Source organism: Phoca vitulina, unplaced genomic scaffold, assembly GCF_004348235.1.
Source record: "Phoca vitulina isolate PV1807 unplaced genomic scaffold, GSC_HSeal_1.0 scaffold30, whole genome shotgun sequence".
Classification (NCBI taxonomy): domain Eukaryota; kingdom Metazoa; phylum Chordata; class Mammalia; order Carnivora; family Phocidae; genus Phoca; species Phoca vitulina.
The window spans coordinates 23,995,590-24,018,543 of record NW_022589733.1 but is presented as its reverse complement, the minus strand read 5'-3'; the positions used below and the strand labels follow the sequence as shown (position 1 = coordinate 24,018,543).

At 44.8% G+C, this 22,954-nt stretch overlaps 1 protein-coding gene across 1 annotated transcript in view; it reads left to right on the top strand.

Moving 5' to 3' along the window:
- FA2H (fatty acid 2-hydroxylase) overlaps positions 1 to 4,610 on the top strand; it is a 49,602-nt gene extending 44,992 nt beyond the window's left edge. Inside the window, exons 6-7 of the mRNA XM_032424344.1 lie at positions 1,251 to 1,503; positions 3,163 to 4,610. Coding sequence (XP_032280235.1) covers positions 1,251 to 1,503; positions 3,163 to 3,242 — 333 coding nt within the window. The 3' untranslated portion in view covers positions 3,243 to 4,610. The remainder of the gene's footprint in view (positions 1 to 1,250; positions 1,504 to 3,162) is intronic.
- Positions 4,611 to 22,954: the final 18,344 nt, after the last annotated feature.

Below are 22,954 nucleotides of genomic sequence, written 5' to 3'. Positions count from 1 at the left end.
CTTACTAATGCCAGGCACGCTGCAGGTACATTTCAGAGATCATCCTCACAGCAACGAGTTCATTCATTCATTTGACAAATGTTTACCCAGTGCTCACCATGTGTGGGCACTGTTCTAGACACCGTTGGGCAAAGCAGTAAAAAGTCGTGGCCCTTGGGGAGTTTCCTTCTGAAGATGGTGCCACAGTTCTCCCCATTCCACAGAGCAGCAAACTGAGGCTTGGAGAAATTAAGAAACTGAGGAACTTGCCCAGAGTCACACCTGGCACAGCCAGGAGGTTGTGCCCTGTTCTGTGAACTCCAGAGTCCCTGTGCTCAACCCTCCACCACCCTGGGGCTCTTCGGGGACAGACAGTATGTCATCCAGAGGCTGGGAGCAGAAGCCAGGGCTGACTGAGGAGGCTGCATCCCCCTGGCTGCCTCTCAGTTCCTGCATCTCAGTTCCTGCACGGTGCTGTTCTCTGCCTCTCCCGGGGCATCCTTTCCTTCTTTTCTCCTTCCCCCCTTCCCTCCCTTCCTGCCTCCTTCTTCGAGGAGCTGGTCCTGGGGCGAGGGAGGCCCACATCAGCACATTGCTCTGTGGCTATCACCTGCTTTCTCTTACTCTTTCCCCCCCAGCCCAGAGAGGGTCTGTCTCTTCTCAGAATACTCACCAAGGCGTCTCTGAAATCTTACCCCTATGCCTGGCCCTTGGCTTCTGAAGCTCCAGAGCCTGATGCTTGGCTCTTTTGTCTGGTTCACTGTGACTACACCCCCTTGGAACCAAGAAGGGCTCCCATTAGGATGTAGGGATGGGGAGAACGTATCCATGAACACTTCCAGTACCATTCCTCCCTGTGGGCCTGCATTAACCTCAGCTTGCTGGAGTGCTACCCTCCCGGACAACGTCAGGCCTCAGTCTGGTGGTGGGGCTCCTCTCTAGCACTTTGCAAATTCCAGAGCCGAAGTGGCCTCATGAGCATAAAGCAGGACTCTGAGCCGTGAACATCCCGTCCACCACCATATACTTGGACAGGCTTCCAGGTCCCGTCCTGGCTTGGAAATTGGGAGCAGGACAGTCTCTCGAGGGCTCTCAAGCATGGTGGCCTGCCCTCCCCAAGGCCACCGAAGGTGCCAGGCCCCCCCATGCGTGACAGGCTGCTGCCACCTCGCTGGAATGGGCGGGCTGCTCTGCCTCTATCCTCTGCCTTTCTGAGACTACAGGCAGGCCGGCCCGGCTGTCTTCTGACATGTGAGCCTCTCCATCCACAGGCACCCTTCGATGAATCCCGCCTGGTCTTCCCCCCCGTGCCGGCTTCTCTGGGCATTGCCTTCTTCTATGTAATCCTACGGCTCCTCCTGCCCGAGGCGGTGGGGGGCACTATGTTTGCCGGGGGCCTCCTGGGCTACGTCATCTATGACATGATCCATTACTACCTGCACTTCGGCTCGCCGCACAAGGGCTCCTACCTGTACAACATGAAGGCCCACCACGCCAAGCATCACTTTGCACATCAGAAGTCAGGTGAGGCCCGCACATCCCTGCCTCCTCCATTTGCTTACTTATTTATTTGACAGCCACCACTGAGCCCCTAGCAAGGGCCAGGCACTGTTCTGGGTACCGGAGATCCACGGTAAGGCTAGTCTGGGGCTCCCACCCTGCTCACTGGGAGACAAACAGGAAATCAATAAATTAGCAAAGATAATTTTAGGCAGTGTTAAAGGCCACAGAGAAAAGAAACCAACAGGATGTGGGGGAGGGTCCAGCTCTGTCTAACAAAATATAATGCGAGTCACAGATGTGATTTTAAATTTTCTAGTAGCTACACTGACAAGAAAAATTAAACAGATATAATTAGTTTTTTCTAATTTTTAAAAAGATTTTTATTTATTTATTTGAGAGAGAGAGAGAAGAAGCACGAGCAGGGGGAGGGGCAGAGGGAGAAGTAGGCTCCCCGCTGAACAGAGAGCCCAATGCAGGACTTGATCCCAGGACCCCTGAGATCATGACCCGAGCCAAAGGCAGACACCCAACCAACTGAGCCATCCAGGCACCCCAGATATAATTAGTTTTAATAATATATTAAGCCAAATACAACCAAAATATCGTCATTTCAACCTGTAACCAATATAAAAAATAGCTAATGAGATATATTACATTCTTTGTCGTATATCAAGTCTTCGACATCTGGTGTGTACTTTGCACTTAGAGCACATCTCGATTCAAGTGCTAAGTTTTCATTAGAAATACTTGATCTATATTTAGAGTTTATAAAAATTGACTATAAAAAAAGCCAAAAAAGTAGATTCATATATGTGAGTTGTCATAAACGTGCTTAAAAGTTTTCCAGTAACTCAATCAGCACTGCGTTTTCAAATTGAAATTTAAGTCAATTAAAATATTTTTTTTTATTTTTTAATTTTTTTTTATTTATTTACGAGAGAGAGAATGAGAGAGAGCACGAGAGGGAGGAGGGTCAGAGGGAGAAGCAGACTCCCTGCTGAGCAGGGAGCCCGATGTGGGACTCGATCCCGGGACTCCAGGATCATGACCTGAGCGGAAGGCAGTCGCTTAACCAACTGAGCCACCCAGGCGCCCCTAAGTCAATTGAAATAAAATGAAATTAGGAATCTAGTGCCTCCATAGCTCTAGCCACGTGGTAGGTGCTCAGCAGCTACATGGGCCAGGGGCTCCCACCTCGGACAGCACAGCACTAGGTCGAGTGGTCCGGGAAGGTGTCTGTGCAGAGCTGTCTTTACTGCTGAGGCGTCACTAGGAGGAGCCAGCATCCAGTGTCTGGGGAAAGAGTATCCCAGGAGCAACAGGTGCAAAGCCTCTGTTCCAGCCTCTGAAGCAGGAATGAACTTGGCATCTCCAAAGAGAAGGAAGAGGCTGAAGTGTGAGAGAGAGAGAGGGCAAGCATCAGACGGGGGCCAGGCTCTCCCCAGAACTCAGGACGGATAAGGAACTTGGGTTTATTCTAATGGCATCCTCGGGAGGCTAGAAACACAAGTACCGGGCTCTGGACTTCTGCCAGGATGGCCCTGAGAGTTGGGAAGGCCAGCGGGGACAGATGTTCAAATGTTGCCTACGCGCTGGCCCTCCCTAGGCTCCCTTCCCGAGGAAATCCCTCGCACTTCTTCACCACTGCCTCATATTCTCCCCATTTGTCTCCCTCTCTAGGATATGGCATCAGCTCTAAATTGTGGGATCACTTCTTCCACACCCTTATACCGGAAGAACCCCACCTGAAGATGCAATGACAACTCCCAGCCCCACCGTCCTGCCCTCAGCCCGGCCGTGGCCCCTGCCCCACCCCCAACCCCCATCCAGACCCTGCAAAGAAGGTTTGCTTGGCCAGGCAGGACAGGCTTTGTCAGGCCTTTGTGCCTGGTGGGGGTGCTGGGGAGACCAGGAAGACTGGGACTGACCCTGAGACGGCTCTCCTGACCCACCAAGTAGCTCTCAGGGACTAGCGCTTTCCTGGAGCATTCCAGCCTCTCCACAAGCATCCCTGCCCTGAGCCTTAGCCCACGGGACTGCTTCAGGACCTGGTCAACGGGGAATTTTCCAAGGGGAATGAAGGAAACTGACCTCTGGGGCCAAGCCTGTGTCCCACCTGTGTCTTACACCTTGGACTCGTAGGACACCCCTCCCCCCCCATGGTGGAGCTGCAAAGAGCGGGTCTGCAGGGCCCGTGTCCTCGTCTTCCTCACCTTCCCTTCCTGGGGAGGGTTTGGTGGCTCTTGCTGTTCTCCTGATGAGTGGACAGCACTGAGGTGGATGAAGGGCTCTCACAAGAAGAGACAACATGATGCCTCCCACAGGCCACCTCCAGTTCCTTTGCCCCAGCCAATCACCAGTTGTAGCACCATATGCTTCGGGCTGCAGCTCATCCAACACCCACACGCATGGCCCTCACCTGCCCGTGCAGATGGGCCCGGGGTTGCCGGCATGGCCTCGAAGCTGACGGGAGCCCAGGCCCCTTTCTTTAGGAACCACCAGCTTCTCTAGCCCTCCTCCCGCCTGCCTTCAGAATCACAAAGCTTTTCCCCAGGGGAGGCTAAAGAGGCCTCTCTGTGGGTGGGAGCCCCACCCCATGTCTGGCCATTCTTGACCTCCCCCTGGAATAGGTGGGCCTCTACCCCCCTCACTCAGGACCCTTCCAGCTAGTGCCTCCTTACACCAAGAAGGAGCCTTCCTGCGTGCCTTATCTCCCTCTCCTTTTGCTTCTCTGCACCACCCCCAGCAGATGAGGTTCCTGCCCCTTCTTCCTCATAACCAAAACCCTCACTGCTCATAAGAGAGTCTTATTTATAAACCATATAAATGCCCTTAGTCTGGCCCCAGACCAAGTAGCTGCTCAGACTGCCTTATCTAATCCTGTATGTCAGGCTTATGTAAAAAAATTTTGTCCTGTTCTTGTGTCCTTCTTACCCACAAACCGTTACTACTTGAAATTTTCTGAAAACTCGCCGAGTGTAAAGGCTAAAGAGCAGTGTGAGGGATCCTGTGATTTGTACTGTTTACTGTGGAGTTATTTAAAACTTTCAGAATAAATATGCAAACTACACTTGTGAAATAAAGGTGTAAATAAATTGTATATTTTGAAAAATAAAAACGCTGAAAATCAACAAAGTTTGTTGCTCTTGTTGATGGTGCCTCACCAGATGTCATGGGCTCGGGGAGGGGCGGCCGGCTGGTCCAGCGGGGAGGGAACATTTATTTTATCACTGACCAGGCTGTGTAGACTTGCGGGAGCATCGTGATGGTCAAAAGCTCACCAACTCTTACCCTCTTACTCGGTCTTATTACTGTTTTAAAATTCTCTGCAGACCACACCGCCCCTCTCTGCTGGCGCCTGGGGTGGAGGTCGGAGGGTTGTCACTCCCACCAACTGCCTGGATACACCACCGCGGAGGCGCTCCTTCTGGGGTTCATCAGACCCCAACTGACATGCCAACGGGCTTTCCTAAAGCAAAGGGGGAAGGCTGTGACAACAAATGCCCGCACTGGGAACGAGAAATTCAGGCTAGCTCAGTGCAGGTAAAAGAGTTTCTCAAGAGGTCTTCTCACCCACGTCAGTTCCCACCTGGGGAACCTGTCCTCCACACTCAGTGTCTGACTCAACCGGTCTGGCGGCGGCGGACTGGGTTTGCCCGCCCAAAGAGGCAGAACCGGAAGTGGAACGGCACCGGAAGAGGCCGGAAGCTAATGTTGGTGAGGCTCTGGCAACCCGGAAGGAGCCCCGGGGTCGGCTGCGTGTCCCTGCTCCGGACGCCACGCGGGGGCTTCATGCGTGTGGCTCGCAGCCTGGAGGTACGTGCGACCTGTCTGAGCCTCCCGTCCCACAGACTCCTGAGTCGGGCCCGTGCAAGCGGCAGAAATCACAGCCTCCACTTCCTCGGTGGTGCTGGAGATCTGACCACGGAGCATCACGCCCCAGGGATAGGAGGAAACAAAAAGGAGGAGCGAAGGAAGAGATTCACTAGGGTACGTGGGCAAGTCCACCGGAGAAAAGTCTAAGATGAGCAAGTTTGAGCAAAAAAATTAATTGGGGGGGGGGACTTATGTAAAAAGACTGAAACAACGAGTAAGAAACGCCAAAATCCAAGCGAGTTTATAGCGTGGTAATAAGATTTAGGGGGGAAAAAGTAGTGCAACCAAGCCAATCTATTAATGAAAAGTTCTACTCAGTGAACATTGGACAGATTCCCCCAGAGCTTCTTGTTGTGCCCACTAGAACTTTCCAGGGGGTTAGGAATTTCCACAGAGCCTTCCTTTGGAAGACAGTCAGCCTCACTGTACAGAGAATAATATAAGTGCCATGAGGCCATTAACCTCAAGCGAGTTGGCATGCATAGTGCATTCCCTACTCGGTGACCATCAGGTAGAGTCCAGGGATTTTATTATCAAGTGCAAGAGACGTAAGGAAGAGTCAAAGACATGATCAAAATGCCAACACAGCTAGCATGATGGGAAAGCCTGGAACTCATGGCATGTGATTATGTTTCTTGTTTGTTTGTTTTTGTGTGTATGGCTTTTTGTTAACATTTATTTACTTTATAGAGAGAGGGAGCCCGTGGGCCCCTGGGGTGGGGGTGGGGGGTGTCAGAGGGACCGGGAAAGGAAGAGAAGCAGACTCCCCACTGAGCAGGGAGCATGATGCAGCTCCATCTCCTGATCTCACAACCCTGAGACCATGACCTGAGCCAAAATCAAGAGTTGGACGCTCAACTGACCGAGCCACCCAGGCGCCCCTGATTATGTTTATTTCTATAGTGAGAGAAGACTCACAAATGATCAAGAAAGTTTAATGTTTGCTCGGGCAAAGGGCCATTTAAATTCTGACTGGTGTAAACATTAGGGCTGACTGACTCTCAGGGATCCTGGAAATTTACCGTATCTTACCTCTGCCCTGGCAGAGGACAGGCCCATAGCCATTACGTTTATTTCTGGCCCTGGGCTTGTACTTACAGATATGCTGTCTCTGGGTGTTTCTTGGCTGACCTGAAGACCTGCCCTCTTAACTCCGCTCTGTTCTATTCCTCCGTTGGCTCTGGCTTCTGATCTCTGCCTTTGAACTTTGTATCATTTCTTACTGTGCCCAGCACAATGCCCAACTTGTAACAGGCCTCAATAAATGTTAGTCTTGTCTCTGGCAGATCTCTGGCAGGTTACATTGTTTGATAGATGCTTCTCCACCTGTTCCCTGGCCTCTGCTGCCCTCTGGTGACAGCATGAGGCTCTGCCCCTTATGGCTACCCTCACAGTGACTGTTTTGGAATCAGGTGTCTGTGGTTGTAAAATTCCAGCACTTTTCCACTTTACCTGTTCTCTTGACTTACAGTTTTGTCTCGTCGACTGTTTTTTTTTTTTGTTTTGTTTTTGTTTTTTTAAGATTTTATTTATTTATTTGACAGAGAGAGACACAGCGAGAGAGGGAACACAAGCAGGGGAGTGGGGGAGGGAGAAGCAGGCTTCCCACGGAGCAGGGAGCCCGATGCGGGGCTCGATCCCAGGACCCTGGGATCATGACTTGAGCCGAAGGCAGACGCTTAACGACTGAGCCACCCAGGCGCCCCTCGTCGACTGTTTTTGAGGGAAGTCTGGAACTATGTTTATGAATTTCCCATTCTAATTTTCCAGGAAGATAATGATGGCTGCAGAAATTCGACTGGAGCTTTCATTACAGTGAGGTAATAGCACAGTGAATAAATTTTATCTACTAAAGATGCTACAAGTTGAATGTGAAATTTGGAAAATGCCAGAACTCTCATATTCACTCCATCCCAAATACCTTATAAGCTTGTAGCAGGGAGAAAGAAGAAATGATTTAAAAAGAAGGAGGAGGAAGAGGAGGGGGAGGAGAAGGAGGGGAGAAGAAGAAAAAGAAGAAGGGGAGGAGGAGAAGGAAGGAGGAGAAAAAAGAGAAGAAGAAGAAATCTCGTTTTGGCAAAAGCATAAAGGCAGGATCCTGTTTTCATTTAGGTTGACCCTAACTACTACATGGATGTAGTTAATTTGGAAGGTGATTGCAGAAATAGTGAGAAATTGGGAAGGATTAGAAAGGGAAAGTGGGGGGCCATATAAGGATGATTATATGAGGTTCTCATGCACATCCTGCAGGGGCATCTTGAGAAACAGACAGAATACCTGCCAGGATTGTCCACCTAAAGGACAAGAGGCTGGAACATTTATCCACCAGCTTCCTCTCCTGGTGGTTCAGGATTGTATTCAGGGGTGTCAACTCCCTCCTCAAATATGAGCTGTCCTGGCATGCAAGCCGACCAAATTCTCTGGCTTTGACAAAGGTCCTGTAGCAAAAGTAGAAATATGGATATGTACACTTGAAGTGGGATGCAGTTGGTATAAGTTGAGTGAGAGCTTGCTAGGAAATATCCACCAGAACTGTGGCTGAAATCAAAGATGAGACCGTGTTCAGACAGAACCTTCCACCACAAGTGAAGTGAAGACCAGAGGTAGACAGAAGGGATATGACAGGGATCAGCATGTGTATCTGACACAGAACCCAAAGGGCTGCATTGTCAACATAAGAGTGAACCAGCATTAAGCCTACCTTCCCAGGGCATTGCCTGCATGGAGAGGAGAAAGGAGAATGTAGAACCACAGGCATAGCCCTTATGGAGGTCTGAAGCCTGAATTTATGCAAACCGTGTGGTCCCAAACACCTCAAGTCAAAAATTTAGTGTAAAGTATGCCTGGCTGGTAAAACCTCAAGGCTCTCAGAAGAAGGATTTACAAATTTCTGTGGAGAAATGCAATGTCAATCAGGCCTCAAAAAACTCCCACAGATAAAATTCCAAGTAAAACTCACAGTAAACTCACAGTAAAAACAAAACAAAACACACAAGGAAAAAAGGCAGCATGAGTAAACACTGATAGAAACAAAATGCAACAGAAACACACAAAGACATCAAACATTGGAATTATGAGATGTGCTAGTTATTTTCCATTTGTTCTCCAGATTCACTCTGCATCTTTCCCCATCCCACTCCGTATCCTTTGTGAACTGCATTGGTGTGTTCTCTTGCTTATTGGCTGCAAATAGAGGTACCTCAAGAGATTGGCAGGATGGAGAGGAGTAGAGTCCAGGAATGAACACCTCCACCCTGTACTTTCATTTTTTTCAGCAGTGTTTTGTACTTTTCAGCGTACAAGTTTTTTCACCCACTTGGTCGTGTTTATTCCTAAATTTTTATTCTTTTGACTGCTACTGTAAGTGGAATTGTTTTCTTAATTTCCATTTTTTATTTTTCATGACTGATTTATAGAAACACAACTGATTTTTGTATTAGTCTTGTATCTTGCAACTCTGCTGAATTCATGTATTAGCTCTAGTAAAATAGATTTTATGGATTCTTTGAGTTTTCTATGTGCAAGATTATGTCATCTGTGAACAGAGATAGTTTTACATCTCCTTATCCAATTAGGATGTCTTTATTTTTTTCGTGACTAATTGCTCTGGGTAAAACTAGTAAAATATTGAATAACGGTGGTAAGAATGAGCATCCTTATCTTGTCCCTGATCTTAGGGGGAAAGCATCCAGTCTTTCACCATTAGGTATGATGTGAACTATGAGTTTTTCATAAATGCCCTTTATCATATTGAGGAATTTCCCTTCTATTCCTGGTCTGCTGAGTGTTTCCATCATGGCTGCTAGAGCCATGTTGAGTTTTGTCAGATGTTTTTCTTTTCTTTTTTTTTTTGAGATGATCCTGTGAATTTTTTTTCCCTTTGTTCGATTAATGTAGTGTATTCCATTGATTTTATATGTTAAACCAGCCTTGCATTTCTGGAATAAATCCCATTTGATCACAGTATATAATCCTTCAATATGTTCTGGAATTCAGTTTTCTAAATTTTGTTGAAGAGTTTTGCATCTGTATTCATCAATGATATTCGTTTGTAGTTTTCTTTCTTGTGGTGTCTTTGTCTACCTTTGGTATCAGGGTAAGTCTGGCCTCCTAAAATGTTTTAGAAAGTATGCTCTCCCTTTCTAATTTTGGAAGAGTTTGAGAAGGATTGCTGTTAATTCATTTTTTAAAGATTTCTTTTATTTATTTGAGGGAGAGAGAGAGAAAGATAATGCAAATGGGGGAGGGGCAAAGGGAGTAGGAGAGAGAATCACAAGCAGACTCCCCGCTGAGCACAGAGCCTGATGCGGAGTTTGACCCCACGACCCTGAGATCATGACCTGAGCTGAAACCAAGAGTCAGAGGCTCAACCCACTGAGCCACCCAGGCACCCCCTGTTAATTCATTTTTGGTAGAATTCACCAGTGAAATCATCTGACATGGACTTCTCTTTGTTGAATGGGTTTTGATTACTGATTCAATCACTTAGCTTTTTGTAGGTTCAGATTTTCTTTTTTTTTTTAAGATTTTATTTATTTATTTGACAGAGAGATAGAGAGAACAAGTAGGCAGAGAGGCAGGCAGAGGGAGAGGGAGAAGCAGGCTCCCCGCTGAGCAGGGAGCCCGATGTGGGGCTTGATCCCGGAACCCTGGGATCACGACCTGAGCCGAAGGCAGCCGCTTAACCGACTGAGCCACCCAGGCGCCCCTGTTCAGATTTTCTATTTCTTCTTCAGTCCTTTAGGTAATTTGTGTGTGTCTCTCTCATCTAGGTCATCTAATTGGCTGGCATATACTTGTTCATAGTATTACAGTACTTTCATTTCTTTTTTTTTTTTTATTATTGTGGAAAGAATATTTAACATGAGATCTACCCTTTTGACAAGTTTTTTTTTTTTTTTTTTTAAAGATTTTATTTATTTATTTGACAGAGAGAGAGAGACAGCAAGAGAGGGAACACAAGCAGGGCGAGTGGGAGAGGGAGAAGCAGGCTTCCCGCTGAGCGGGGAGCCCGATGCGGGGCTCGATCCCAGGATCCTGGGATCATGACCTGAGCCGAAGGCAGACGCTTAACGACTGAGCCACCCAGGCGCCCCCCCTTTTGACAAGTTTTTAAGTGTACAATGTGTTACTGTTGACTGTAGGTACACTGTTGTACAGCAATCTCTAGGGCTTATTCATCTTACTTGACTGAAAGTTTATGTCCCTTAATTAGTAACTTCCCATTTCCTCCTTACCCCAGCCCCTGGCAACCACCATTCCACTCTCTGAGTCTGTGAATTTGACTATTTTACATACCTCATAGAAATGTGGTCATACAGTATTTGTCTTTCTATGTTTGGCTTATTTCACTTAGCTCAAGGTTCATCCGAGTTGTTGCATATTGCAGAATTTTCATCTTTTTAAGGCCAAGTAGCATTCCATTATAAGTATATACCATATTTTCTTTATCCATTCATCTGTCAACAGACATTTAAGGTCTGTTTCTTGGCTATCATGAATAGTACTGAGATCCTGATTTCAGTTCTTTTGGACAAATACCCAGAAGTGGAGTTGCTGCATCATACGGTAGTTACACTTTTAATTTTTTGAGAAACTTCCATACTGTTTTCTGTAGTGACTGGACCATTTTACATTGCCAGCAGTATACAAAGGTTCCAATTTCTCCACATCTTTGCCAACACTTGTTGTCTTTTTTTTTTTTTATAACAGCCATCCTACAGGTGTGAGATAATATCTCATTGTGGTTTTGTCTTGCATTTCCCTGTGATTAGTAATGTTGAGCAGTTTTTTCCTACACCTCTTAGCCTTTTGTATGTCTTTTTTGGGGAAATGTCTATTCAAGTCCTTTTTAAAAAATCAGATTATTGGGGGGCGCCTGGGTGGCTCAGTCGTTAAAGCGTCTGCCTTCGGCTCAGGTCATGATCTCAGGGTCCTGGGATTGAGCCCCGCATCGGGCTCCCTGCTCAGCGGGAAGCCTGCTTCTCCCTCTCCCACTCCCCCTGCTTGTGTTCCCTCTCTCGCTGTGTCTCTCTCTGTCAAATAAATAAATAAAATCTTTAAAAAAAAAAAATCAGATTATTGGGGCGCCTGGGTCGCTCAGTCGTTAAGTGTCTGCCTTCAGCTCGGGTCATGATGCCAGGGTCCTGGGATCGAGCCCCGCATCGGGCTCCCTGCTCAGCCGGAAGCCTGCTTCTCCCTCTCCCGCTCCCCCTGCTTGTGTTCCCTCTCTCGCTGTCTCTCTCTGTGTCAAATAAATAAATAAAATCTTTAAAAAAAAAAAAGATTCTCTCTCTCCCTCTTCCTCTGCTCACCCACCTCCCCCCGCCTCAACGCCGCTCATGTATGCCCATGCACTCTCTTTCTCTTAAAAAAAAAAAGAAAAAGAAAAGGATGGATTAAAGGATAGAAAGAGGCATGGATATATGGGTAAGTATGTGCTAAATATAGTACATTGCTAGTTGTAGAGTTTAGGTGATGGGCATATGGGTGTTTAGAGTATAACTGTACTAACTTTTCAGTGTATTTGAAATTTTTCATAAATAATGTTGGAGAAAAAATTAGGTACAGGGTCTTAGAAGATATTCTGTGCAAGAGAAGGACCCTGAATATTAAGTTGTATTAGTTTCACAGTGAATCCACCTCTGCCTGTGGGTCTGCCAGAGTATAAATAATAAATCTACAAGAAAGACTTTTGTTGCACTTCTACAGCAAAGACAACAAAGGCTCTTAAAGATGAAAACAGTAGTACCTGATAAGCTCTAGAAAAGAATAATTTTTTTTTTTTTTTTAAGTAGACTCCACGCCCAGCCCAGAGCCCAACACAGGGCTTGAACTCACGACCTTGAGATCAAGACCTGAACTGAGATCAAGAGTTGGACACTTAACTGACTGAGCCACCCAGGCATCCCAAAAAGAATAATTCTGAATGTTCAACATGTCATATTTATTTTTCCCCGTTTTTATTTATAGAAAAAAATATGTTCTAGGTTTTTAAAAAATCAAGAATAAGTAAAAGGTAAAAAAAAAAAAAAAAGAAATCAGCCATAATTTTATTCCCCAGAGATGATTACTAGAATAGAATATAAGCTCTAAATGTGTTTTGTCTGTTGTTTCTTCAGTGATTGGAACAATGCCCAGCACATTTGCTGTTGAATGAGTTGGGATGAGTCCTGGGGAAAAAAAGCAACATGTAGAGGTAAGTGTTAGTGTACCCTAGGTAAAGCATACACTATGAGCAAAAGTGTAAGAATTTCAGAACAAATGGGCCCCATGCAGGAAACATGCATCTGAGTCTGGCAGGGTTTAAAATTTGAGAGCTCCTAGGCTAACATATTGTGTTTGTCCTCTACAGCATTAAAATAATTTTTAGATGCCAACCTTTAAAAAGATGAACAATTTACAGAAAAATATGAATTTTCAGCCTTTTTTTTTTTTTTTTTGGCAAAATAGAAAGCTCTGGAAACACTGGAATCTCATTCCTGTGTGATAAAAATAGGCTGGAGCAGAGTGGAGGCTGTCTCTTCACAAAGTTCATCTGTTCACTGAAGTCCCTTCCAGGCTTAACTTACTCATTTAGATCCCCCCTTAGACCCTTTAGGCAACCAGAGTTTGCAATCTCTGGTAAGAGAGCTCTGGGACTTAATAGTGGAAATCAGATTTGAGTCCGAGATATAAGGCCAACTGTATCCAAAGGAAGACTTTGTACCCATTTCTATGGGCTAGAGGAAGGATTGAACAGTGTTTGCTCAGTTACTACCCTTGCATAGCAATTCACCCCAAAACTTAGTGGTTTAAGACAACAATTTACTTAGCTCATGTTTTTGTATGTGGGCAATTTGGGCTGGTTCAGCTGTGCGGTTCTTCTGGTCTTGCCTGGACTTGCTCATGTGACTGCTGCTGGTCTGGCCGGTCCCGTATGATCTCAGCTGGGGCAGGCTATCTCTGTTCCATGTGGTCTCTCATCTTCTAGCACACTAGCCCAGCTCGTTCATGGCTGAGCAGGGCTCCAAGCAAGGGACTGGAAGCTTGTAAGGCCTCTTGAAGGCTAGGCTTGGAACTGGAATACCATCATTTCTTCTACATTCTTTTGGCCAGAGGGAGTCACCATGCCAGCCCAGATTCCAGTGATGGGGAGGTCAACCCCACTTCCTCATAGGAGAAGCTGCAAAGTCACAATGCCAAGTGCGGTGGATACGTTTTGTAAAACATTTATCACAGTTACTATCAGAGGTGTAATTTTGACCATATCCTTTGGAGTGGGAGGGACTCTGTATGACCAGAATTGTTTTCTGTTCGTAACAGGGAGGTCCTGCCTCCCTGCACCCACAAATAACTCCATGCCAAAGGATATGAGACAGAAAGATGCCCAGCTTATGCCTCTTCCCAGTTTCTTGTCCAGGGACACTCCTTAGTTTCCCTTTCAAATCACAGCTTAGTAAAAGGTAGACAATTTCTTTAAGATTTCTGTGAATGAATGAACAGAAAGTTAGGCAACAGCAGAGAGCCGAGAGCCCAGGTAAAAACACAAAGACATTTCTACAATGCACAATAATGTAGAAACTGCATTCCTCTTGGTCTGCCTGGAGCCTAAACCACCATCTGCATTCATGTCTTTGTGATATGAAGTTCCTTCTTACTTGCTCAACTTTTAAAATACAACCAGCTTGTGTGAGGGGTAAACTCACATCTTGGTGTGAATTAGTCTCCAGTATTGGATTCTCTAATACCAGGAGGACCCCGGATTGTAAGGGAGCCTGGAAGAGGGAAGAAGAAGACAAAGGAGAGTCTGAAGGAAAGGAAGCAACATAGAAAACATTGTCAGCTTCTCGTCCACCCTGAAGGCTGATTCTTTGGGAAGCACCATGGAGTCAGCTCTTCCACCCTGCGGTGGCAAAGAGAAGTTCCTGATAGACGCCAGGCCATGATTTTGATTTTTCACTCCAAAAGGTGGGGATGGGGGTGAAGGGCGGGGAGGGATGAGGGATGAGCTACCTTCTGTTAGAATGGTTCCCAACGCACCACCTATCAGAAGGCCTTGAAGGACAGTCGTCGTGCCAGAGACTTCTGTAGATAGTGCCGATGTCCTTGGAGAACTGCCTCAAAAGGCTAGATACTGTCTCTTCCTTTACTTCCTCCCTCAAGGCATTCCATCCGCAATAATCAGTGTTCTCCATCTCCAGGTCTCTAAGTGCAGATACTCTCACATGTGTGCCCCAGAATGTCTGCACAAGAATGTTTAAAGGGGTATGGTTTCTAAGATCAAAGTACTGGAAGAACTAAAATGTCCATCAGTCGTGAGGTAGGTAAGTAAGGCACATGGTTATCCAATGGTCTACTCTACAGCAGTGAAAATGAATGAATTGAAACCACCACATTAGCATGGATGGATGTAGAATCATAATGCTGAGCAAATGTAGCAAGTTACAGATTATGGTATCATTTATCAAAAGTCCTCATACCTGAGAAAACAAATAATGTAGTATATCTAGGTTGTAAACCTATAAACAAATTTTCACCACCAAAGTTAGGACAGCAATTACCTTTGGAGGAAGGGAGAGGGATGTGAAAAGGAAGGGATGTGTAGGTGGTTTCTGAGTTAATGGCAATTTTCTTTCTATTCCCTAACCAAGGGGTGGATGAGTGGTGTTCTTTTACTTGGCTTTTTTAATTTTTAATTTTCATTTTTTTAAAGATTTTATTTATTTATTTGAGAGAGCGAGAGAGAGCACAAGCAGGAGGGGGGCAGAAGAGGGAGAAGCAGACTCCCCGCTGATCAGGGAGCCTGACATGGGGCTCGATCCCAAGACCCCAGGATTGTGACCTGAGCCAAAGGCAGGTGTTTAACCGATTGAGCCACCCAGGCGCCCCTGGATTTTTTTAAAAGAAATTTTACATATACATTTCATACAGTGCTGTAGTAGAATACAGATCATAATAAAGATAAGAAAAAAAATATTCTGTGACTCTATAGTAACTTCAGTGGAAACACTTCCCCAATCCAGGAATGCTCTTTTGTGTCTGGAACTCTGTGGAATGCCTGAGAGATGTGGAGCTAGGGTGGGAGAAGGAGACTTTTCCAGGGAGGGAGATGATGTAAGGGAACTACGAGTAATAACATGGTGAGATAAAAGTCTGAGTAGGGGAAATTATCCCAAGGATATTAAAAAAAGGAAGGAAAGAAGGAAGGAAGGGGAGGGAGGAAGAAAGAAAGAGAGAATATAGACTGGAGTAAACTAACCTGCCTTTCCAACCTACTTCAGACTAAGCAATGACCTTAGGGCAGGGTTTCTGAACTGCTATTCTAATGATATTTGGGCTGGATAATTCTTTGTCATAGGGGGCTCTCCCGTGCCTTGTGGGATGTTGAGTAGCATCTGTCTACTAGATGCCAGTAACATGCCCGACCCTACCCTACCTCCCCTGAGTTGTGAAAACCAAAAATGTCTTTAGACATTGCCAAATGTCCCCTGAGAAGCAAAACCACCCCGGTTGCAAACTACAAAGGAAATCTTTCACAAATGTGAAATAACATGTGTGGTTCCTGCTCTTTAGACCAGAAAATTACCCCCACCATTAACAGAAGGCCGCCTGGAGGGCTCACATGCCCAACAATCATCAATGATCTCCTGCAAGTGTGAAGGGCAATCATCACCCATTGGCTCCTGGTGCTGGGCCATGGATACCAGGTGGCAAATCTTAGGATCACAGCCGGGCGTGAAAACAACAGCATGGGAGGCTTAGAAAGTTGCTCTGGTACTCAAACATCTCTCTGGGTGCTGATGGTGGGCATCAGAACTAAGGACTCTAAGTATTTAAGAAATAAGAGCTTCCAGTGATCCCACTGACCAGCTCAGGCAGTGCCCACATTGAAGAACAAAGCTCCCAGGACAGCACTAGGCACCCCTAGTTATTAGTTTTTAATGTATTTTAATATTTTATAACGTAATTTAATATTTAATATTTTAATATAAATCACCTTTTTTAAAAAAGATTATTTGAGTGAGAAAGAGAGAGAACACGAGGGGGGAGTGGGGCCCCAGAAGGACGCCTGGGTGGCTCAATCCGTTAAGTGTCTGACCCATGACCTCAAAGTCATGAGTTCAAGGCCCCGTTGGGCTCCAGGCTGGGCGTGGAGCCTACTTTAAATAAATAAATAAATAAAAAGGGTCCCCGAAAAGGAAGATGGCACTCATCGTTAGGAAGTGGAACGTCTATCTTGGTAATTTCCCACTGACAACCTGGAGTTTGTCTGGGGCTGCTTCTGCCTGGACAATCCCCGCCCTCCCCCCCACCCCCAGCCGGTTCCCCAGGCTCCTCCTCCGCCGTCCCCACTCCCCGTCCCCCGTTCTGCGCCTTCCTTGGCGGGAGCTCCTCCTGCATCAGAGCGGAGGAAAGGAAACCAAGTCGGTCCCGAGTTCCAAGAAATGGGGCTGTGGGTCACCCCCACTTCCCACCCCGCGTCCTTCCCTCGCTGCGCAGGATCCGGCTGCAGCCTCCCTGCCCTGCCACCTCCGGGGACCGCGGGCGCTCCAGGCCGACGCCGAGACTCACCCTCGTCCCTCCCGAGGGCGTCCAATCTGTCCCGTGCACAGTTCCGCTGCTCCGACCGCGGCCTCCCGGGGGGCCATGCGAAGATCAAGTCCCTGCACCTCCTTCCCTCGGTGCCCTGCGTTCTGCGTTCCCGCTGGTCCAGTTTCCTTGCGAAGTGAACCTGGGGGCAACACCCTGCGCCTGAACCCCACCCCTACACGCGTGGCCCCGCGCCCCGGCCAGCCTATTGGACTGTGTCCTTAGCTGGGACGTGGGCAGGGCTGTCTGACTTGCCTCCTCCGAGCTTTCCATGTTGTTCTTGCTGCCAACCACCGGGCTCACAGTGCCCTGACTGCCTAGAACCCCTTTTTGGCAGTTCCCAGCGAAGGCTCCTTCCTTCCTCCTGCCTTGTCCACACTTTCCCAAAATCACTCAGTAACTATGTATAGAGTACTCAGCAGTATCAGGCCCTCTACTGAGGGCTGGGGATTCAGAAAAGAGTAAGGTCCAGAGAACTATTATAGCCAGAATACAGTATGGGAAGGATTGGATGAGCAAAAAAAACTGTGGGAGCTGGAGAAAAATTTCTTGTGTCTGCTTTTGTGTGCTTGAAAATATGGGGGTGGGGGTGTGAGGGAAGAGACACACCTAAGAGGGGGAAATCACCTCCCCCTATTAGGTCAGTGCTCAGCTTTCTTTTACAGTGTGAGACATGTTTTATTAAAGTTAGCTGTGTTCCCAGCTAGAAAGTCTAAGTGATGTCACTCATTTACTCATTGGACGATTTTCCTCCGAAAGGACAGGATTGGATTGCAGTTTGGATTGGGAAGGCAGAGGTGGAGGATGTCTGGGGTGTTCGTTTATTCGTGTATTGTTCTTCATCTATCGTCACGTTTTCTTCTTACCTGAGGTTCCCTAGAAGCAGAATCTGAGAAAGAAGTTCAGGTACATGTGATCTATGGAAGGAAGGCTCTCAGGACAGAAGTTAAGATCGGGCAGAAGGAAAAAAGAAAGCTAAGCAAGGATGTGGTCTCAGGGGAGACTAGCTTCAGTCAGATTCCACGGGGGGTCCGGAGCAAGAGGCAGTGTCTGTTCTGCCTATGATAAATCACATGTTAGTTCAGATAAAGTCTTCACAAATTTAAGAACACTGAAATCATACCAAGTATCTCTTCTCACCACAGTGGAATGAAACTAGAAATCAATAGCAGAAGGGAAACCGGAAAATTCACAAATATGTGGAAATTAAACAACTCTAGAACAACCATTGTGTCCAAGAGAAAGCAAATCAAAAGAAAACTACAAAATGCCTTGAGACAAATGAAAATGAAACACAATATACCAAAACTTATGAGACACAGCAAAAGCAGTACTAAGAGGGAAGTTCAGAGACGCCTGGGTGGCTCAGTGGGTTAAACATCTGCCTTCGGCTCAGGTCATGATTGCAGGGTCCTGGGATTGAGTCCTGCATTGGGCTCTCTGCTCAGAAGGGAGCCTGCCCTGCTTTGTGCTCTCTCTCTCTCTGTCTCTCTGACATATAAACAAATAAAATCTTTAGGGGTGTTTGGGTGGCTCAGTCGTTAAGCGTCTGCCTTCAGCTCAGGTCATGATCCCGGGGTCCTGGGATCGAGCCCCGCATCAGGCTCCCCGCTCAGCGGGAGGCCTGCTTCTCCCTCTCCCTCTCCCCCTGCTTGTGTTCTCTCTCTCACTGTGTCTCTCTCTGTCAAATAAATAAATAAAAATCTAAAAAAAATAAACAAATAAAATAAAATAAAACCTTTAAAAAAATAAAAGGGAAGTTCATAGTAATAAATACCTACATTAAAGAAAAAGCTCAAATAAGTAACCCAGTTTTACACCTCAAGGAACTAGAAAAAGAAGAACAAACTAAGCCCAAAGTTAGTAGACGAAAGGAAATAAATATTAGAGTAGAAAGAAATGAAATAAAAAATAAAAAAAAATAATAGAAAAAGGGGCACCTAGGTGGCTCAGTCAGTTAAGTGTCTGATTCTTGACCTCAGCTCAGGTCTTGATCTCAGGGTCATGAGTTCAAGCCCTGTGTTGGGCTCCATGCTGGGTGTGGAGCCTACATGAAAGATGAAAGAGAGAGAGAGAGAGAGAGAAAGGAAGGAAGGAAGAAGGAAAGAGAAAGAGAGAAAGAAAAGGAGAGAAAGAAAGGGAGAAAATAGAAAAAAAATCAGTGAAACCAAAAGTTGTTTTTTTAAAAAAAAGAAACAAAATTGACAAACCCTTAGACTAAGAAAAAAAGAGAAGATTCAAATAAATATAATCACAAATGAAAGACCTTATAATTGATATTACAGAAATAGAAAGGATCATAAGAAACTATGATAAACAACTACATGCCAACAACCTAGATAACCTACAAAAAATGAAAAAATTCCTAGAAACATACAACTCACCCAGACTAAATCATGAAGAAATACAAAGTCTGAACAGATCTATAACAAATATGGAGATTGACTCAGTAATCAAAAACCTCCCAACAAAGAAAAGTTCAGGGCCAGATGGCCTCAATGATGAATTCTACCAAACATTTAAAGAATTAACACCAATCCTTCTCAAACTGTTGTGAAAAATTGAATGAGAACACTTATAAACTCATTTTTTGAGGCTGCATTACCCTGAAACCAAAGCCAAAGGTACCACAAGAAAACTAGAGGCAATATCCTTGATGAATATAGATGAAAGATTCCTCAATAAAATATTAGCAAATCAAATCCAACAGCATATTAAAAGGATCATACACCATGACCAAGTGGGATTAATTCCTGGGATGCAAGAATGGTTCAACATTTGAAAATCAAATAATGTGATACACCACATTAACAGAATAAAAGATAAAAACACATGATCATCTCAATAGATGCAGAAAAAACATTTCACAAAATTCAATATTCTTTCATGATAAAAACTCTCAACAAACTAGAAATAGAAGAAATGATCTCAACTTAATAAAGACCATACATGACAAGCCCACAGCTAACATCATACTCAATGGTGAAAAACTGAAAGCTGTTCCTCCAGATCAGGAATAAAGCAAGGATGCTCATTCTCACCACTTCTATTCAACATAATAATGGAAATCCTAGCTGGAGCAATTAGGCAAGAAAAAGAAATAAAAGGCATCCAAATGGGAAAGGAAGAAGTAAAGATGTCCCTGTTTGCAGAAGACATGATCTTATAAATAGAAAATCCTAAAGACTCCATTAAGAAAAACACTGTTAGAATAAATGAATTTAGTCAAGTCACAGGATACAAAATCAATATAGAAAAATCAATTGTGTTTCTATACACTAACAACAAAGTATCTGAAAAAGAAATTAAGAAAACAATCTAATTTACAATCACACCAAAAAGCATAAAATACTTAGGGGCGCCTGGGTGGCTCAGTCATCATTAAGCGTCTGCCTTCGGCTCAGGTCATGATCCCAGAGTCCTGGGATTGAGCCCCACATCAGGCTCCCTGCTCAGCAGGAAGCCTACTTCTCCCTCTCCCACTCCCCCTGTTTGTGTTCCCTCTCTCACTGTGTCTCTCTCTGTCAAATAAATAAAATCTTAAAAAAAAAAAAAGAAAGAAAAGAATAAAATACTTAGGAATAAATTAACTAAGGAGATGAAAGACTTGTACACCAAAAACTACAAAGCACGGATGAAGGAAATATAACAAGACACAAGCAAATAGAAAAACATCCTATGTTCATGGATTGGAAAATTTAATATTGTTAAAATGTCCATACTACCCAAAGTGATCTACAGATTCAGTGCAATCCCTATCAAAACCCTAATGTCTTTTTTTTACAGAAATAGAAAAACAAGTCTAAAATTAATATGGAACCCTAAAAGACATGAATAGCCAAATTATTCTTGAAAAAGAAGAAGAACAAAACTGGAGGTATCATACTTTCTGATTTCAAAATATATTACAAATCTACAGCAATCAAAACATTATGATACTGGATAAAGGCCAACATACAGACAAATGGCACAGAACAGAGAGCCCAGAAATAAATCCACTCATATACAGTCATCTGATCTTTGACAAGGTGCCGAGAATACACAATAGGGCAAGGATAGTCTCTTCAACAAATAGTGTTGGGAAAACTGGATATCCACAGGCAAAAGGATTAAATTGGACCCTTACCTTATATCATACACAAAAATCAACTCAAAATGGATTAGACTTAAACATGAGACTTGAAACTGTAAAACTTCTGGAAGAAGAAACAGGAGAAAATCTTTGTAACATTGATCCTGGTAATGATTTCATCGATATGGCTCCAAGAACACAGGTAACAAAAACAAATAAGTAGGATTATATTAAACTAAAAAGCTTCTACATAACAAAAGAAACAACCGATAGAGTGAAAAGGCAACCAATGGAATGGGAGAAAATATTTCCAAACCATATATTTTGATAAGGGGTCTATCTGCAAAATATATAAGGAATTCCTACAACTACAATAATCTGATTTTTCCCTTTTCATTTTCCTAACAATGTCTTTTTGAATAGCAGAGTTTTAAATTTTGATGTAATATAATTTATCAATTTTGGCTTTTATGAATCATGCTTTTGGGGGTCAAATCTAAAAAATCTTTGCCTAACCCAAGGTCATGAAGATTTTCTCCTGCTCTCTTCCAGAAGTTTTATAGTTCTTGAATTTACATTTAAGCCTATGATCTCTTTATTTATTTATTTATTTATTAAAGATTTTTATTTATTTATTCGACAGAGAGGGAGATATAGCGAGAGAGGGAACACAAGCAGGGGGAGTGGGAGAGGGAGATGCAGGCTTCCCGCCGAGCAGGGAGCCCGACGTGGGGCTCGATTCCAGGACCCTGGGATCATGACCTGAGCCGAAGGCAGACGCTTAACGACTGAGCCACCCACGTGCCCCAAGCCTATGATCTCTTTAATACGGGAATTAGCAAAAGGATTTAAGGACCGAACACTCTTCTGGTTGTCAGCATTTGGTGGAGGAGATCATTCTTTTTCCCCAACCTGCTTTGAAGCTCTGCATCATTTTGTAGTTTCATAGATTTGCTGCACTTTAAACAAAGAGAGGTTTTCATCTGCGTCCAGGTACCTAATTTTGCCACGTAAAAAAATGAGATCCAGGGGCGCCTGTGTGGCTCAGTCGGTTAGGTGTCAGACTCTTGGTTTCATCTCAGGTCATGAACTCACGGTTGTGGGATAGAGCCCCCGACCAGCTCCAGACTCTGGTTGGAGTCTCTTGAGATTTTCCTCCTCTCCCCCTCCTCCCCTCTAAAGTAAATAAATAAAATCTTTTTTTAAAATAAAAAAAAAAATGAGATCCAAAAATGGGCAGCACCTTGTAGATATTAGTGGTGGCTGGGGGAGGAGAGGCAGAACCCCCAGTGTCCTGAAGTCCTATCCAGTTGCATTATCTGGGCCACTACCATGCCTATCACAGCACTAACTTACTCTATTTTTTATTATGGTCATTTATGGACTATACACCATTTCTCAAACTTTTCTTTAAGGTAGTTAGGTGTCAGCTCTAATATCAGCACCTCAGAGAGTCCTTGCTTGAATCCCTCAATTGAAACTAGCTTTCCTGAGCACTTCCCACTCATATCCCTCTGTTTTACTGTTTTTATGATACTTACTACTAGAAATTACCTTATTTATTCTTGATTATTGGTTTAGGATCTGCCTCTCCTTAGGAGGATAGAAGGGTTTTTTGTTTTGTTTTTATGGCTTGTGTCTTTATTCTGTTTTTAGGGGTGAAATTCCCACCTTTTTGTTTTGTTTCTACCTCCCTATCTCCAAACATCATTTATGATGCTAATTCTTTTTCTTTTTCTTTTTCTTTTTTTTTGAGAGAGAGCACACATGGAGGGGGTGGAGCAGAGGGAGAGGGTGAGAGAGAATCTTAAGCAGGCTCCATGCCCAGCACAGAGCCTGATGCAGGGGTTCGATCTCACAACCCAGAGATCATGACCTGAGCCGAAATCAAGAGTCAGAAGCCCAACCAACTGAGCCACCTAGGTGCCCCATGGAGGATAGAAGTTCTATTAG